Raw genomic sequence first — 16,998 nt, forward strand, 5'->3', positions numbered from 1 at the left:
CTCGGCAGCGCGGATTCACCTGCGGCCGCGCAGCAGGAAGCGGGAGGCGCGCAGGCGCCGGCGGGTAGGGGCGGCCGCGCGCAGGCGCTGCGAGCGGTCCGGGCCGAGCGGAGCGGGTGAGTACCCGGTTCCCTCGGTTCCCCCTCCGCTCCCTGCGGCTTTGCGGGCGCTTTGGCAGCGGGCGAAGGCGTCCGGGGGTTGAGGGGGCGTCGCGGCAGCCGGGGGTTGGCGGTAGCGGAGCCCGGAAAAACGCGTGGTGGGCGTGAAGCCGGGCGCAGGAGCTCTGGGGGAGGTAGGGGGCGGCCCGGCCCGGCGTTCCCCGCGTTCACGTGTGTTCGTCCGTCAGCGCCGTACCCCTTCAGCCTCCGGCCGCGTACCGGGCGTGGCAGACCTGAGCGGCAACTTTTTCTTGCGGGTTCTGCATTCCAGGTAACCCGCTGGGAAATAAAATGCGTGATAAAGCGTATTGACGGTGTTTATAGGAAAGGGGTCGGAACAGGGCATGCGTGCTAAACATGGAGGAAGATGAAGAGGAAGATTACATGTCTGACTTATTTCTTAAGTAGGTGGCTCTTCTTTTCCCTCTTAAGTGATTGTAAACATGTAAAAAAAAAAAAGTGCTAATATTTGCTGGAATTGCTAACTCTTAGGCAGGATGTAAGGCCGGGCTTGCCCATGGTGAGGCGGATGAAGGAAGCTATTCAGAAAGAAGAAAAGCTAAAAGAAGCCAATGAGAAGAACAGACAAAAGAGTGTAAAAGAAGAAGAAAAGGAGAGGCGTGACTTGGTATTGAAAAGTGCTTTGGGCAATGAGAACAAAGGCTTCGCTTTGCTCCAGAAGATGGGCTACAAGAGCGGCCAGGCCCTTGGCAAAAGCGGTAAGATTGTCACAGTCTGGAAGTGTGTGCCTATATTCAGGTGTACCTTTATATTTTACAGACTGCAACTGCCACTTCATTTATAGGCAGGGTCAATAGGTGTGTCTCTGAGAGCCCTAGCATTACTGAACTGTCAGCATGTAGTGGCAGATGAAAAGATGAGAGCAAAACAGAAATAAAAATGGTACGGACCATCAGGAGATGCAAGGGAAGCAGCAGTACTTGCTGCTCAGTAAATGCACTTGCAGACATGCATGCCTACGGGAAGTGCGTTAAGGTTGTTTTGATGGTCTTGCAAAGCTAATAGTGTTCGAAACAAAAAAGCCCCTCTCTTTGAATTTATAGTTGGATTCTGAAAAAGCGATGGTGCACACTGGCCTACCCTTATGAAGCCTTAATAGGTGAAGTAAAATCAGTAAAACAAAGCATGCCAGTAAAACAAAACTGCTATGCCAGTTCAGCGTGTCTCTGGCAGACAATGAGGAAATGAACTGGCCTAGTTCAAAAGGCAGATTCTTTTTATTCTTCATCTTTGTCAACTCGTGAGATTCTAGAATGAAAAATGCTACAGAAGGCTGTAACAAAGCAGTCTTCATCACAGGTATGTTACACCTCTCAACACCATTTTCTTTCAGTTGGGTGTTGTCCTGAAAAAAGTATTTAGCAATCATCTAGCAGACAAAAAAAAAAAAAAAAGAGTTGCAGTTCAGCTGGGTTATTTGTAATGCACTAAATGTACGTTGATTTGGGATTTTTCAACTTGGAAGCAACAAAATCACATGATAATATACATATTTAATGGCAAAAGCAACTTGCCTACTTGAATATACTGCACAAATCATAGTTTGAGAAAGACTTGATTTTTTAAATTGGCCTATTTTTTCCCTTACAGGAGAAGGCATTGTTGAACCTATTCCTCTGAACATTAAAACAGGTTTGTGATACTTCCTAAATTACTCAGTCATATATTAGAGCTTCTCAACTGCTTACATTCATCTTTTGAACGTATGTAGGCAGAAGTGGGCTTGGTCACGAGGAATTAAAAAAGCGAAAAGCTGAAGAAAGACTGGAAAACTATAGACAAAAACTCCATATGAAAAAACAAGCAAATGAACAAGCAGCAGATCAGTTCAGGTAAAATGATGTAACTGATATTCCAAGCAATGTCTAAACAACGATTCATTTTATGCTTTAAGTTTGGTTATTCTCTTAATTTTGAATGAGAGGTAAGAGTTGAAATACACTAATCGTTTCCCAGTTCTAAAGCAAAAGCAGATGAACGCTGCAGTGCTGAAAGTGTTTGCTGCATCATTTATTTTTGTAAATGTTAATAATGCAAGCAACATACATTCTAACTTTTCTCAAGTCATTTGCAACTTTTTAAATCAGAGAACCATGTCATCTTTTTTAATATAAAAATCACAGATAATCCTGCAGTGTTGCTACAATGGTTTTAAAAAATCAGGGTAATTTTTTTTGTTTTATTATTTTTATTTTCTCTTGATTTGCTGGTTATATGTGGAGAGAAGGAAAGCCTAGGGAAGGCTGTATCTTTTACAGATGTTTAATGAGCCACTTTTTTCATGTCTTACAAAAACCTGGTGGTGAAACAGTATTCAGTGCAGTGTGATCAAAAAAGTCCTGTCTTGAAGGATAATTCCCAAGAAATGCATGTGTGCTCCCGCAGAAACAGTGTCAGAAGGACTTCTTAACTTGAACGTTGTCATGGTCTGAGACAATTGGTAGGGCTAGGATCTTAGATTTTCTGTTTAAGAAAAGCTGTTGACTGTAATGCATCTCACTGTTTGCCTGCATGCTTATTTTAGCTATCTACTTTTTCTTAACAGAATAAGATTCAAAAACAAACAAGAAGAACGAAAGATGGAAGGGGACCTTCGAAAAAGCCAGCGGGCTTGCCAGCAATTAGACATGCAAAAAGTGAGACCTATATTTTTGGGGGGTTGGTTTGGGTAGGTTAGAGATACAGGCTACAAACAAAGTAGCGATTCAATTCTTGGGAGTTCTCTAAATTTATAGGATAACTAGCCTGAAGTTTGGGTGTTCAGCAACATGTTAGTCCTTTCAAAATATTTCAAAGTATATGTTTGCACCATTAAGATATTTGAAGTTGTACACCAATCTCATGGTACATGGTATGTGAGGACCTGTGTTAATTTGCATCATCAGAGCTCACCTGGTTTTGCTCCTGCATTCTTTTGAGCTGTTGGCCTATCTTTCAGTAACCAATGTCAGGCTGTCCTAAATGATGGTGCTGTTTGCTTCAAGTGAGGGAGCAACACCATCACAGAATGGCTGAGGTTGGAAGGGACTCTGAGGGTCATCTTGTCCAACCCTCCTGCTCAAGCAGGGTCACCTAATGCAGGTTGTCCAGGACCATGTCCAGCCAGCTCTTCAGTATCCCCAAGGGTTGGGATCATCATTGAAGGAATCAGCAGATTCACCAAAGAAGCATTTAAACAAAAAAAACAAAAACAAAGTACTTTCAACCTGCAAGGAATAACATGGGCCATAGCGGTGAACCACTGTAAATATTTTGTGACTTGAAAACTTCAAGTATTTTTCTTTTCTCTATTAACCTGTTAGAGGTTAATACTGCCCCACAAGTTCTGCTGAGATTGTTTGAAGCAGACTGAGGAGTATCAAACGAAGTCAGCTGAATTACCTTAGATTATCTGTGTTGACTCTTCTTACTTTAACTTCACCTGAGGTGGATTAGGAAGCACTATGTGATCTCTTGATAAAATAACTTAGGGCAGCATGTCTTCAACTGATAAAAAAAAAAGGGTATCTGTTCACAGCCTTGGTGCGAGATAATGTTGCTGTGTAGCCTTACACATACCGAACATAGACGGAATAGCATTTAATGTTAGCATGCATTTACTTGTTTTTAAAAAAGTAAATAATCCTTCTTGAGGACTACTGTACTTAGTTTCCCACTACAGCTTTAGTAATTCTTGGTTATACTATACAGGAAAGTTTTAAAACCTAATATCTCACCTATTAGAAATTGGTTTTATCCAGCATCTTACAAGAAAACCTACAAAGGCAGATAATTTTCATTTAAATCCTTCATTACTTAAGGATATTGATGTTCCCAAAGAGACTTGGTATTGGCTAGAACCTGATGAGGAAGACAAAAAGGATGAGGAAGACAAGGAAGACGAATGCACCAGCTCAGACTTAAGTGTAAGCTCTGCATCTAAATTAATGGCTTGATTCAGAATTAAATTTAATACTCCTTTTAAAAGTACATGTATATATATATACACACAATTAGGATAAAGGATATACATGTCATTTTCTATGCTGTAGTGAATGGCCTCTTTGCAATCTTAGAGCAGTGATTTTTATAGCAGTTACACCATAAATTATAAAACATTAAACCACTGATATATTGCTCATCTGTTTTGAAGCTGATCTTTGGAAAAAGTTGCCTAGAAATTAAATTCCATACATTTTTGTGTCTTAGCCAAGATATGCAAGATCATGTAGTTGATCAGAGTTTTAATTTTAATTTTGTTTTAATTTTGAGTTTTAATTTTGGATGCCTCATCTAATGTCTTAGGCTGAATTTTAGAATCACTTAAGTAATTTCTGAAAATGCTTCACAGATTATCTCAAGATAGACACTAGAAACTCACATTTTTTGAGAACTAGATTACAGAGCTGTTCTTAGCCTTAAGTGTTTGATCTGCAGAGATTACGTGTGGAAAAAATCCACCAAAAATATATACTTGAAATAAGGTAGCTAGGTAATAGTTTTAGCGCTCTCTTCAGTGTAGGTTTCTTAGCTGGAAAGAGGGATGAACAAAAAAACCAGCCATTAACTTTCCAGAGATCATGAATTCCTGTGCTGTCTGCTACAGATTTGGGAAACATTATGCCTTACTGAGCTACAGTATTGTGTAGCTTTTCCATAGCAAAAAGTTAAACAATCTGTTTTAGCCGAGCTAGTAGTGCAAACTGGTTTCTGTCACAGGAGCCCCAGATCATTGCATACCTGTACATATTTCTAGGTATCAGAAAAGCTACACATCCTGACTGCCTATTTGAGACAAGAACACTTTTATTGCATTTGGTGTGGAACAACCTATGAAGGTGAGAGTAAACTGGTCTTGTGTTTTATATCTAGTGTCACTGCACCAAAGAGGGTAGAACTCGGAAACCTTCTTGAATTCTATTTAATCTGCTTTGCATGGATTCTTCAAGTAATTCTAGAAACCTTTTTTTTTTTTTTCTCCCTCCCCTTCTCTGAGCTGGAATTACTCACTTTTTCTCTGCTTATCCTGTAGACTCCAAAGATTTATCTTCAAACTGCCCTGGAGACAGTGCTGCAGATCATGACTAAAGCCTTTCTAAAGGGTGGAGTCCTAGATAAGTATGTATCCTTCATAATATCTTTTAGAAGGTTTGGAGCTGCGCCATACTGAAGAATTCACACCAAAGCATGCAGAAGAATAGTTTTGTTGACAGGTTAAACTCACATTTGTGAAGCATCTTGTGGGTTTTCTGCTTGATGCACAATTTAATAGGAATCAAAATTTTGCATTTATAATTGAACTAGCATAATTGAGAGACAGGTTAAGCCTTCCAGAGTCTTTGGTTGTGCCCTGCCCAACTGAACAAGATCAGCTGATAATAGAATTCAGGTTTGAGTAAGGGAATAAATATTGGCTAGTTACTCTGTATAATGTGTTAAACAGGGGTTTTTTATCTTTACAGAGATGACTAAACATCAGTCTTTGATCCTTACTATCTTAGACCCGGTGGGGGGGAAAAAAAGCTTGTGAAACATTACAGTGACGTTATTTGAACCAATATTCTCTTGAATGTAGAGGTGCATATTTTACATAACTAAATAGTACCAGATCATTATGTTGTTGGGTTTTTTTTAATATAAAAAATACATTTTAATAGATCTTTTATTTTTAGGGAAAGGCAGTTGCTACTGTAACAGTCACTAATAGAAAGGTACTGCTGAAGTATACAAATACTACAAAAAAAAAAAAGTGTCAAAAACTACTGGGATAAGCTCAATAGTACTGAACAGCAATGCTATTATGGGTAGTCTGTCCAAGAACTGTGAAGGATATTCAGCCAAAGTTTGTCACATATCAATTTTCATATTATAAGAGTAGTTTTATGGGCAAAAGGAAGAGGAAGTGGAACAAGTGGTATTTTGTCTGTGTCAGTGTGGTGGGTTGACCCTGGCTGGGGGCCAGGTGCCCACTAGAGCTGCTCTATCACTGCCCTCGTTCACTAGACTGGGGAGAAAAAGTATAACAAAAAGCTTATGGGTTGAGATAAGGACAGGGAGAGATCACTCACTAATTACCATCATGAGCAAAACAGACTGAACTTAGAGAGGAAATTCATCTAATTTATTATTACTAAGCAAAACAGAGTAGAGGAATGAGAAATAAAATCAAATCTTAAAACACCTCCCCCCACCCCTCCCATCTTCCCGGGCTCAACTTCACTCCTGGCTTCAACCTCCGCTCCCCCTCAGCGGCACAGGGGGACGGGGAATGGGGGTTATGGTCAGTTCATCTCACGGTGTTTCTGCCGCTTCTTCATCCTCAGGGGGAGGACTCCTCTCATCGTTCCCCTGCTCCCAGCGTGGAGTCCCTCTCATGGGAGACAGTCCTTCACAACCTTCTCCAACGTGAGTCTCTCCCACGAGGTGCAGACCTTCAGGAGCAGACTGTTCCAGTGTGGGTCCCCCACGGGGTCCCAAGTCCTGCCAGCAAACCTGCCCTGGCGTGGGCTCCTCTGTCCACAGGGCCACTGGTCCTGCCAGGAACTTGCTCCAGTGTGGGCTTCCCATGGGCCACAGCCTCCTTCAGGTGCCTCCACCTGCTCTGGCATAGGGTCCTCCAGGGGCTGCAGGTGGAATCTCTACACCCCCTCATCCTTCCTCCATGGGCTGCAGGGGGACAGCCTGCCTCACCATGGCCTTCACCACGGGCTGCAGGGGGATCTCTGCTCCGGCGCCTGGAGCTCCTCCTGCCCCTCCTTCTGCACTGACCTGGGTGTCTGCAGAGTTTCATACATCTTCTCACTCCTCTCTCTGGCTGCAAAAGCGCTCTCTCTAAGTGTTTTTCTTCTCCTTAAATATGTTATCACAGAGGCGCTGATTGGCTTGGCCTTGGCCAGCGGCGGGCCCGTCTTAGAGCCGGCTGGCATTGGCTCTATCAGACACAGGGGGAGCTTCTAGCAGCTTCTCACAGAAGCCACCCCTGTAGCCCCGCCGCTACCAAAACCTTGCCAGGCAAACCCAACAGTCAGCATATCATTTCTCCCAGATCTTGACCACAACAAAGAAATACTAATTAGTTCAGAATAGTGAAAAGATCTATGTGTTTGTGATTCATGACAAGGAGGAAAAAAAGAAAACTTCAGGCCTTACAAAAGGATGTAAAAATCACATTCTTGTTTAGCAACAAATACTTGCAGCAGATCAGCAAAAATTTTCATAAGAACATAAAATGTATTATACACTCATTTATATTATTCCTTTTAACCAAGCACCCTCTTTAACCCCATTTAACATTTCAGAAAAAGCACACAGTACTTTACTACTGTTTTTCTTCTTAGAAATGTCTGCTTATTTGCCTTTATGAAGTTATGTGGGCTTCACAGCAACAAATTGTTTGAGCTGTATCTTGTCAAAGACAAGCATCTGCGGGACTAATGTGCCCGTCTCTTCTCCCTGCTTGCCACCACCATACACAGAGTTCTTCCAGTCCAGGCAAGTCTGAAGTCTTTGACGTATATAACTACAGAGTAACAGGCAAACTGCTGTTACCTTTTGGGGGTCTGACATTAAGGCCTTTATTAGGTTTTAAAAAATGAAGTATTTCAGATGCAGAATATCTTGCTGAAAAGCATCTTGAAAGCATCTTTTTGATTATGGGTGCCTGCAAAAAAGAAATTAAATGTCAATAAATTATTTTTTTATGAGTAAATTAACTAAAATAATGTATGAAAATCCCATACATTTGTTGGAAATTGGTTGGTGAAGCTTTCTGGAAGTTTACCGTCTCTAACGTTGCTCCATACCTGAAATTCATAAAAGAGAACAGTTTCAGTATGTTTTCATTGATGAGATACTGCATCTCACTTTATGACCCATATAATTTACTGCAGTAATTAGGAAAATACAAATCTACAAAAAAGGTAAGGCTTTAGTAAAAAAGTAACTGTAAACAGTTTGAAAGTTGTTTCCATTTAGTTGTGCTTTGTTTTGTTTTTATGGTCTTTTCATCAACTGTTGTCCCTTTCTAAGCTTAAAAGCTTCGCTTTCTACAATGATGTGTTTGTTTCAGCAGTAGTCTATTTCAGAACCATCAGCCTTCTTTCCTTAATTGAAAAGTAGTGGGTTTATATCCTTTTACCACATAAAAAAAAAAATGCAAGACAAGTAAGTTTCCTACTTTGGATGTTACTATTTGCAAGGCAAGCAGGTGTGCTTCCTTTTATCTTGTTCAGTACCACACACTTATTTCTCTGTCACTGCAGGAAATGCTATGTAGGGTTCAAAGCAACTAACATATAGAGGGTTTCTGATTACATGCTTTCAGAAACTGTTTCAGGGTAGTAACTATTTTTTTTTTTTTCCACATGATGTGGCTTTCTGGCTAAACAGAGCAATCCACATCGTTCACGTTGCTGTTAAGTACTGTAACGTGTGTCTGAAGAAGATGACAGTCATATTCTTGCACACTTAGCTATGCATCCTGAATCATTAGCTAGTCTGTGGATGCTATAGCCTGGCTTAGTAAGCCCTTATAAGCAGTATCTAGTAAAACAACAGCTCCCATGAACTTCAGGCTTTTTCCCTACTCTTCAGCAGTAGCTTTAGGCCTGTGACCCTACCTGCTGGTGATCATCAGCTGAACCAGTTAGCTCATAACCAACTTCACTTTTGCATGATGATGTTTCAGCAGGGCTTCCCAGCACCATACAGAGTTTATCATGCTCCATTAAGTGAAATTATTTTTTAAGCTGATGGAGCAGCTGAAGACCATCCTAGGACTTTCCATCCACATGACTTCCCTACCTGCCCACAGACGCAAGATTTTTAGGCTTTAAGGAAACAAGACTAAATTAATTGGTCTTGGCCCTTTTGACTGTAAACACCATGGGACTGTAGACACATTTGCACAGTCAGCTATGAGTAGGAACAAGATGTCTTAGAAAATACTACAAAGTAACTAAACAGAAGCAAGTTGAACCTGCGAGCAGAGCAGACACATTGGTATGGTTTTCTCATATTGGCAAAAGGACCAAACTAACAGTGTTCAAGAGCTTCTGAGTCCAACCATGTACGTATGTTACATTTACTTTAGACGATACTCAGCAGCTACATCACTGTCCTACCAATACATAGGTTTGAGCATATGAGCCATTACACTAATAAAGTGCAAGGTACCAAGAAAAAGCAAAGGACACATAAAAGATACCTTTTAAAAAAAATTCTAAGTAACACTGGTTTTCTTTTTTAAGAAACATCTTTTTCAATTAAAAATACATATTCCAAATCACTTTTGTTTTTATTTTGGAACACTGCAAGTGTTTTGGCTTTATAGAAACTTTGTTCTTGCTCCACTGTGCAGTGAAGATGACAGCGTGGCAGAGACAAAACTCCCATTCATAATTTATTTTTTAAAATTAGAAAAATACTCCCTTCAAATACTCTGATCAAACAAAAAGATTTATCAGAAACTTGAAATCTTTTTTGCTAGACATTATTCTTTAATGTGCTCAGGCTTTAATGTGTATTTCAGTAGGACATAAGTGAAATAAAACCAGTAATATTTCTTTACTGCAGTTATTACATTTCAACTGAACTGTGAGGATTTATGGGCCTTACAGAAATAAATCAAAGGGAAAATGTAAATAGAGACTGTACGCTAGGTATACAGATTCCTTCTAGCCTGCAATCAGCACGCAATACCAGCAGCAAGGCAAAACAATGACAGTGAGACTTTATTTTTAAATTTAAAGATTACATACCACATTTTTCTCATGATTAGTGAATGCCGAAAGAATTTCAAACCAAATTAATCCCAGTGCATAAATATCTACTTCTTTTCCATATTTGTCCCCGAACTACAAAGATTAGAATAAGAACAATATAAGCATCAAATCCAACTGGACAGCGCTTCTTAAGGCAAAATTTGAAGTCAGTAAAAATTTCCACCCCAAGGCTGCAGGACTGGCCCTACTTGATCATCATTTTAGTCGTTAACCCTTTCTGCTACAGACCTGTTAAATAGTGACTATTATGTCATATTAAACACACTGAAATGAAGACTTCTACAGATCTATACAGATAAGGCATGCCAATATCTCTCTGTCACAAATAATGAAACAAATAGGACTTGAGTGCCACAGTTAACAGAGATCCTAAATTCAAATTTAAATACATGGCTGGCAGCCTGGTTTTGGAAGAGCATTCCTTGCAGCATGCAGTGTCAGACCCTGTATGTAAGTTAGCACAGCAAAATAAAATCGCCACACTTGCAGACGGCTTTCTCCAGAATACAGTTATCCTCATAGACAGTCATACCAGGGAATTTTAGGCAACTTGGTTTAGTAGTGAGATTAGGATTGAGAACATCCAATGCTGAGTTTATAATGCAAATCTAGTTACAGAGACAGTAATATAGCAGGATAATTACCTGTTCTGGTGCCATATATGATTTTGTTCCTCTGTTCTCAGTCAGTGTCTCATATGTCACGGAAGTCACAAGACCAAAGTCGCCTATTTTTATTTTATCTTGACGTGATATGAATATATTCTGAGGCTATATATATATTAAAAAAAAAAATCACCATATGACTAAGGTTTATCATCAAGCATAATCAGCCACAGAAGTGCTCCCCGTAAAATTTGATAATTGTTCACAAAAATTAGCATTAAGAAACTGATGGGGTGGGAAACAGAAAAAAGTTCCATTAATATTTAAAAACACAATCTAAATGTAAGGAAATAGAAAAAAGTTCAATTTTTAAAATTTAAAGTAGTATGTGCCACAGTAACTGCAACTTTTTTTTTTCTCCACTGGCTCAGTCATAACTGTGTCATGCTTTAATGCTCTTCAGATACATTGTGCATGTAACATTTCATATCCAGAAGTGGTTTTTAGTCTTCAGTCCTAGCTCTGGGATTTGATACACTTGGGCAAAGCATTTAGGCTTACATGGAATTCCATTCAAATCATAGTTTCTCCTAGGCACAGCAGGATTATCTGTACTAAGTCAATTGCAGAGTTGGAGCTTACTACAGGCATCTCACAGTATCACTTTTAAGTTTCCATTGAGCTTCCCATTTTTAAATTCAACAAAATGATAAGCAACTAAAAATAGACTTGTATATGCTTGGATGAAGTTTCCCAAAGAAGATAAAGAAACTACATTTCTGAATGTTATTAAAAGAAAACCAAATAGCCCCATAGCCTCATGCTGTCTTTTACTCAAAGAAGCTCCAGTGGACTGTAAGGCCAAGAGACAGGAGACATTTAACAGGAAGAGATCTTTGTGTCAAGAATGCCCGGTGCAGTTCTTCTGTTCAAGTTTGACCATGTCCACACACATTTAATACAGTACCTATACCTGGTTACACTATTTGAAAACTCTGTTCATACCAGCACAAATGGGATTCATCTCAGTTTGAACCTATCCTTCAGCTCTGATTCTGGGACATGGAGATCTCAGATGGCCAAGCATCTAAGTTGACAGCAGATCAAAGTGGGGAGAAAAGTTCCTAAATTCAAATGCAGACAGACAAGTTAGCAATAGGACTTGGAAGCGGGTTACAGCCAGATGCCATGGATAAGGGACTGGGGCAACAGATTCATAGGAATAAAGTAGGAGATTGAACTGAGATGAAAATAAAGTAGGAATGAAGGACTGAGAAAATATAAAGCACATAGGAGTGGGAAGAGCTAAGAATTAATGGGTGAGGAAAGAAGATCTCTTTTTTCCCAGGCATCTAGGGAAAATAATGAGTGTACATTTGTGGCTCATTCCAGTATTTTAGCAATAAGCCTGATAGAAAAGCTCTAGAAGTTACGAACATATCTGTCCGTAAGACAAGATTCTATGAATGGGCAGTGAACATGATATGGAACCACACTGTGAATGCAAAATGCAAAAGATTTCAATCTCTGGCTCACAAAAGTCCATGAACTTCAGGTTACTGGAAGTCTTGAGAGCAAGGGAATATGCATCGAGGACGGCGTCACTGTATCATCTCTCAGCTCTAATACTCTCTAGGTGTTTGGAATTAGCCACTATATGAGGAGAACAGCATCCTAGATCCTACAGCCATTTTTAGGAACACCACCACACTAACAACGTTTTCACAAAGCAAGTGATGTAAAACTCCGTAAGCAACATCATAGCTGGCATGTGAAGCCCTGAAGGCTTGTCACTTTGTCCTTTATAATCTTTATATTGAAATAAAATCTTTTTATGATTGTGCACTTGTAGAGACTGAAATTCTATCCAAAAAAGTAGCATTTGAATATTTGCATGCATACATGACACAAGAGCAACTAGAGTATGTTGTCATCAAACACAGTATGTATTAGGATAGATAAACTATCCCTTTGCAATATGGCAAGAGCAAACTTCCTAGACTCAACTTTTCACTTTCTTTCTTCTAATTATTTTATCAAGTAAAGTTAGTATTTCTTTTTCCAATAGGCAGTCTTGTCACCCAGTAACACATAATACACTGATAATGCCTGTTAACTGATGACTACTGGTTTTTTGAACTACTGCATTCTGAGATCCTCCAGTTTACCTTCTGATTTTGGGATGAAATCCAGCCAGTTGCTGAAAAAAAAAATCACTAGCAGTATCAGAAGAGGCACACTACTAGGGTACAGACTAGACTAAAAGAATAGAACAATTTAACATTTTCTGAAGTTCCAATAAGTACTTTTTTTTTTTTACCTTTTTTTAATATCCTACTTACCTTGAGGTCTCGATGAATTAACTCTTTAGAATGAATATATTTCACCCCTTCCAGTATTTGTAAAAATTTGTTTTCTGCCATCTGGTTATACTTTTGGTCTAGTCTATTCTTTTCAATCCAGTTTTCCAATGACCCTTGTTCACATAATTCCATTTGGATGAAAAGACAGAGAATTACTTCTGGCTTCTGGCTGCAAAACAAAATTATATACCATATTGAAATTGGCAAGATACAATTCCTCCCAAGCCATCAATGATTCTCAGGTTCCTCTTTAAAAAAAAACTTTGATGATGATGATGATTATTATTGGAGTTACCCAAAACAAAGTCTGCAAGTCTCTTGACTTCAAAAAAAGATCCTAGATCAATTTGTACTAGATATAAATAAATAGAACTGCAAACCAAAGAATCCCTGCTCAGTTGCTACATCCCCCTGGAATATTCCTAACATTTTGCTTGCTTCCTTGTTCACACTGAAAGTTTTCTGAGCGCTCAAATAATTCTGCTCCCCTCATACCTACAGGCTTGCCCTATACAGGAAGAAGTAGCACTGTCCTTGGCTCCCATCTTGCCCTCTAGGAACTGCTGCAAGTCCCTGGCAGGTATTCTCTATTCTGCTCAACAAACACAGCATTAGCCTTCCTCTCCTACCCAGAATGATCATTCTTTCAACCTCTGTCCCTTCAAGAATGTAGTGCATTGACTATCTTTGGCATCAGTCTGCAAGTTAGAGAAACCCTTCTGAGAGCAAGCTGGAAATCTAGATTAAAGGTATTCACCCAGCCAAGACCCTCATTCTTTCCAGAAGAGTTCCCTCACCACTAGCCCATAGGATAGGCTGAGGCTGGAGATGGTAAGGGGAAGGAGGTGGCAACACTTTTTCCTACTTGCACTTGTGATGCGAATACCCTGAAACAAAGCCGCCTGAGACGCTAGAAGAACAAGCATTAGGTGGCTCAGGACTCTCTGTAACCTTGAGGTCAGGGCACTAATTCCAGGCTGGGACCTCAGCTCTGAGGACTTTTTTTCTGTCTTTTACCCAATAACTGTTTAATATAAAATGCATAAGTGATACTGAGACTCCAACATATTAACAGTTGGGGTTTGACATGAGACTTTTTTTCCCCCCCATTTTATTCTTTATTTACTGAGCACACTGGACAAGTATCATGCCAACCATAATTTTGAATCCATTAATATTTTATGGCTCTATGTGAGTGTGGCAACTTATCTGAAGGGTGTGAATTTACAGCTAGTGAAAAAAGCTTACCACAGAAGCTTTGAAAAGCTAATAATCTAACTTAGAGGTAAAACTCTCACCACTGTCTTCCCGGAAGTTTTAGTGTTGAAAGACTACCTCTACATGAAAGAGCATTTCACTTTGTTTTTCTGTTCTCAACAACCAAAACTGTTTCAGGCATCATGGTTAAAATGCTAACAGAGAAATAATTAGATCGATGAGAGCTACTGGCTGACCAGTACTTATCAAAAAAAAGGAAACTTCCAATCAGGAAGTTGCAGCCAACTGCCAGACAATTTTTTAGTGTCTGTTGTTAATTCTAGCCCCAAATTTGGAGTTCTGCATTCTTACGCTCCTCTATAGATTCAGCAAGTTCTGTATATTAAGAGAGAGGAGAAACATAAAATTATATAACGTATCTTATTCATCAAGGAAAAGAAGATAAAAATATACTTAATTATATATAACCTGCTGCTGAAAAGCAGTGTGCCTTTTTTCCTAACAGTAAGTATGCAAGTATGTGTGTGGATTTATATTTGCATAATGATTTATAACCAATCATAAGCTTTTCTTTTTACAACACAAAATTCACTATGGCAAACAAGTTTGTGAGTGCAGACTACTATCTTGTAGTTACCTTGAGTCTGGAAAGCTTATGTGGTCATGCCCTTTCCAGCTACAATAATACCGCACTATGTTTTCATGGTCAAGTGTTGCAAGTCCTTCTACTTCACGCATTACTTTGCTGTTTGGAGAGGAAAAAAAAAATGCATTTCCTTATAAAAAACTTAATACTAAGTTAAATAGAAAGACATGATATCAAGTAGCAGTATACAGATATGTTCCTTCTCTAAATTAATGTAAAACTAACGTTCTCCTTCATACAAGTTCAAAATTGTAATTACAAATTCTGTGGGGTTTCTTTCATCTGCTCAGTTATTCACAGTGCAAAAATGTTTTAACCATATTAGAAATGAAAGCCCCACTCCAAAAAAGCTGAAAAAGCAGATAGTTGCAATACATAATTACATTAGGTAGCCAAACACAATGTAGGAAACACCCATGTTTTCTTTTCACCTCTATGAAGTTCGTTTACATATACAGACATCAGTGTAAATACTCATGAAGAACTATCACTAAATTTGGCCTGCACTACTACTTGTAACATTGCCTAGTGGAGTAAGTTCAAACCCATCAGCAGACCAGAACTGTTCATTTGAAGAATCAGTAGAATGTTTTTTGGTATAGTTCTCAGAATTGCAATACAAGTGAAAATAGCATGTATTTGTGAAGAACACAAGAATTTGAAGGGCAGTTACACAATGTAAGGGACGAGTATCTCCAGCAACTTGAAACTTCAAATAGATTACCTAAAAGAAATTCAAGGTTTTCAGCTGCTGATAAATTATTCCACTAGGTACTGGTTACAGAACATTACTTTAAAAAAAAAAATAAAACAATCATAATTCTCTGAGATTTATGAAGGACAAATAACAGTGTGAGAATAATGACTACATGGGTCATATATAAAGCATTTCCCAATTACAAACTACAAAATGTATTACTTTCATTTTTCTGTATTTTCCCTAATTATAGTCGTTACGCATTACTGATATGTACATTTTTCCACGTAACCTGTCAAAAGTAACAGTACTGCTTTCAATATTCTATTAATCAGCAAGTTTTTATTTTGCAATATTAATAACCAGAGTGCTAGTGTGTTCAGGGAAAATAGAATCTACTTTTTTACAGCTGCATCTGAAATTATTCCAGTGCACGCAAAAATTAACAAAGTTGCGTGCCATTTTCAGCTTCACTTAGAAATGAAGAAAACTGTTTACCAGAAAGAATGGACAATAAATAATGAAAATTGTTTAAATGCTCCTAGGATTACTAAAGAGACAAAACAACACAGTAAAATCTTGATTAAGCTTGTCCTAAAATAAAAACCAGAAGTAAATATACAGTACGTACTCTGTGAATTTAACTCGTTTGATTGCACAGGTTCTCTTATCAATCTTTTCTGTTGCTTTGAAAACATTCCCAAAACCACCTGCACCAATAGGCATTATATTTTTAAATTTCCTAAGAAATCTTAAAAAAAAGAGAAAAAGATATATAACTTAAGTATACTTAACATTAAATTTACAAGATGGAAAAACAATCCTGACAGATCATCTGCTGAAATATTCTACAGGGATCACTCAACACCTATACAGGTCTAAATCATAGGCATGAAGATTAAAAAACCAAGGGAAACTGACTCTTGAAAGCAGGTAGGGTAATTACCCTCACATCTTCACACAAATTACTTTTTATTGTAAGCATTAAGTATGATTGCATGTCAGTTGCTATACTATATTTGAAATTTCTAGGAAAAAATATCATCTCAAATAGCAATTTTCTTTGAAAGTTACTTTTACAGCAGTATTTTCCCACATTCTATTATAAACAAACAAATCTAGACCACTACATACTGTAATTGCCATACAGAACTTATTAAAAAAATCCTTCTTACCTTTTATTCACAGTGTATGGACTTTCATTCTCCTCACTGGTATTTGTGTCCAGATCTGGCAAACTTTCATCTGAATCTGACATCTTTTTTTCCTCTTGCTTGTTTATTGCTTTATCAAAATTAGCTGCCAGTTTTCTTTAACATGGATAAAAGCAAAACTTATCATGAGCTCGTTTTCTAATATGTGACAAGAGAAAAGAAATGTACCTCCCAATAGCGGCACATCTTTGCTAGATATAGAAACACTGAAGTAGTTTGCAATATAGTTTATGGGAGATAGCAACCTAGAAATAAACACATACCTTCTGGATTTCTGGGCAGAACCTTGTGCATCTTTCTACATGAAAAAGAGAA

General features: G+C 38.6%; 3 protein-coding genes across 21 annotated transcripts in view; 1 reads left to right on the plus strand and 2 right to left on the minus strand.

Annotated features, from left to right (window-relative positions):
• HEATR5B (HEAT repeat containing 5B) overlaps positions 1–118 on the minus strand; it is a 59,562-nt gene extending 59,444 nt beyond the window's left edge. Inside the window, exon 1 of the mRNA XM_054820121.1 lies at positions 1–118. The gene's annotated coding sequence lies outside the window, so the exon portion shown is untranslated.
• On the plus strand, positions 47–12,340 carry GPATCH11 (G-patch domain containing 11). 7 transcript variants are annotated; one of them, XM_054820147.1, is made up of 9 exons: positions 47–116; positions 430–562; positions 651–877; positions 1,770–1,811; positions 1,891–2,011; positions 2,725–2,815; positions 3,980–4,084; positions 4,915–4,996; positions 5,191–5,773. In XM_054820147.1, exons 2-9 carry the CDS (start codon positions 516–518, stop codon positions 5,244–5,246), a joined length of 771 nt encoding a protein of 256 aa, XP_054676122.1. In that variant the 5' UTR covers positions 47–116; positions 430–515; the 3' UTR covers positions 5,247–5,773. The 7 variants fall into 7 exon arrangements, with proteins under 7 accessions (XP_054676122.1, XP_054676124.1, XP_054676125.1 ...); XM_054820149.1 differs by having other exon boundaries at positions 55–116; positions 483–562; XM_054820152.1 differs by lacking the exon at positions 47–116 and having other exon boundaries at positions 162–562; positions 5,191–5,276; positions 5,621–5,773.
• EIF2AK2 (eukaryotic translation initiation factor 2 alpha kinase 2) overlaps positions 6,261–16,998 on the minus strand; it is a 24,273-nt gene continuing 13,535 nt past the window's right edge. For 12 of the 13 annotated variants that reach the window (XM_054820138.1, XM_054820141.1, XM_054820140.1 and 9 more), the window contains 9 exons: positions 16,947–16,981; positions 16,645–16,779; positions 16,101–16,220; positions 14,764–14,871; positions 12,888–13,077; positions 10,585–10,710; positions 9,917–10,012; positions 7,898–7,960; positions 6,261–7,818 (listed from right to left, as the gene is read on the minus strand). In XM_054820138.1, the coding sequence (XP_054676113.1) occupies positions 7,678–7,818; positions 7,898–7,960; positions 9,917–10,012; positions 10,585–10,710; positions 12,888–13,077; positions 14,764–14,871; positions 16,101–16,220; positions 16,645–16,779; positions 16,947–16,981 (1,014 nt within the window). In that variant the 3' untranslated portion in view covers positions 6,261–7,677. The remainder of the gene's footprint in view (positions 7,819–7,897; positions 7,961–9,916; positions 10,013–10,584; positions 10,711–12,887; positions 13,078–14,763; positions 14,872–16,100; positions 16,221–16,644; positions 16,780–16,946; positions 16,982–16,998) is intronic. The other variant, XM_054820143.1, reaches the window with a different exon arrangement.

The sequence above is a fragment of the Grus americana genome, chromosome 3 (genome assembly GCF_028858705.1).
Source record: "Grus americana isolate bGruAme1 chromosome 3, bGruAme1.mat, whole genome shotgun sequence".
Classification (NCBI taxonomy): Eukaryota; Metazoa; Chordata; class Aves; order Gruiformes; family Gruidae; genus Grus; species Grus americana.

What these genes read in the sequence shown, in the direction of transcription:
- GPATCH11 (XM_054820147.1), top strand. Translation starts at nt 516, where the DNA reads ATGGAGGAAGATGAAGAGGAAGATTACATGTCTGACTTATTTCTTAA. An exon ending in TCCTCTGAACATTAAAACAG is followed by an intron (nt 1,812 to 1,890) that starts GTTTGTGATACT and finishes GAACGTATGTAG; the next exon opens with GCAGAAGTGGGCTTGGTCAC. An exon ending in AGCAATTAGACATGCAAAAA is followed by an intron (nt 2,816 to 3,979) that starts GTGAGACCTATA and finishes TCATTACTTAAG; the next exon opens with GATATTGATGTTCCCAAAGA.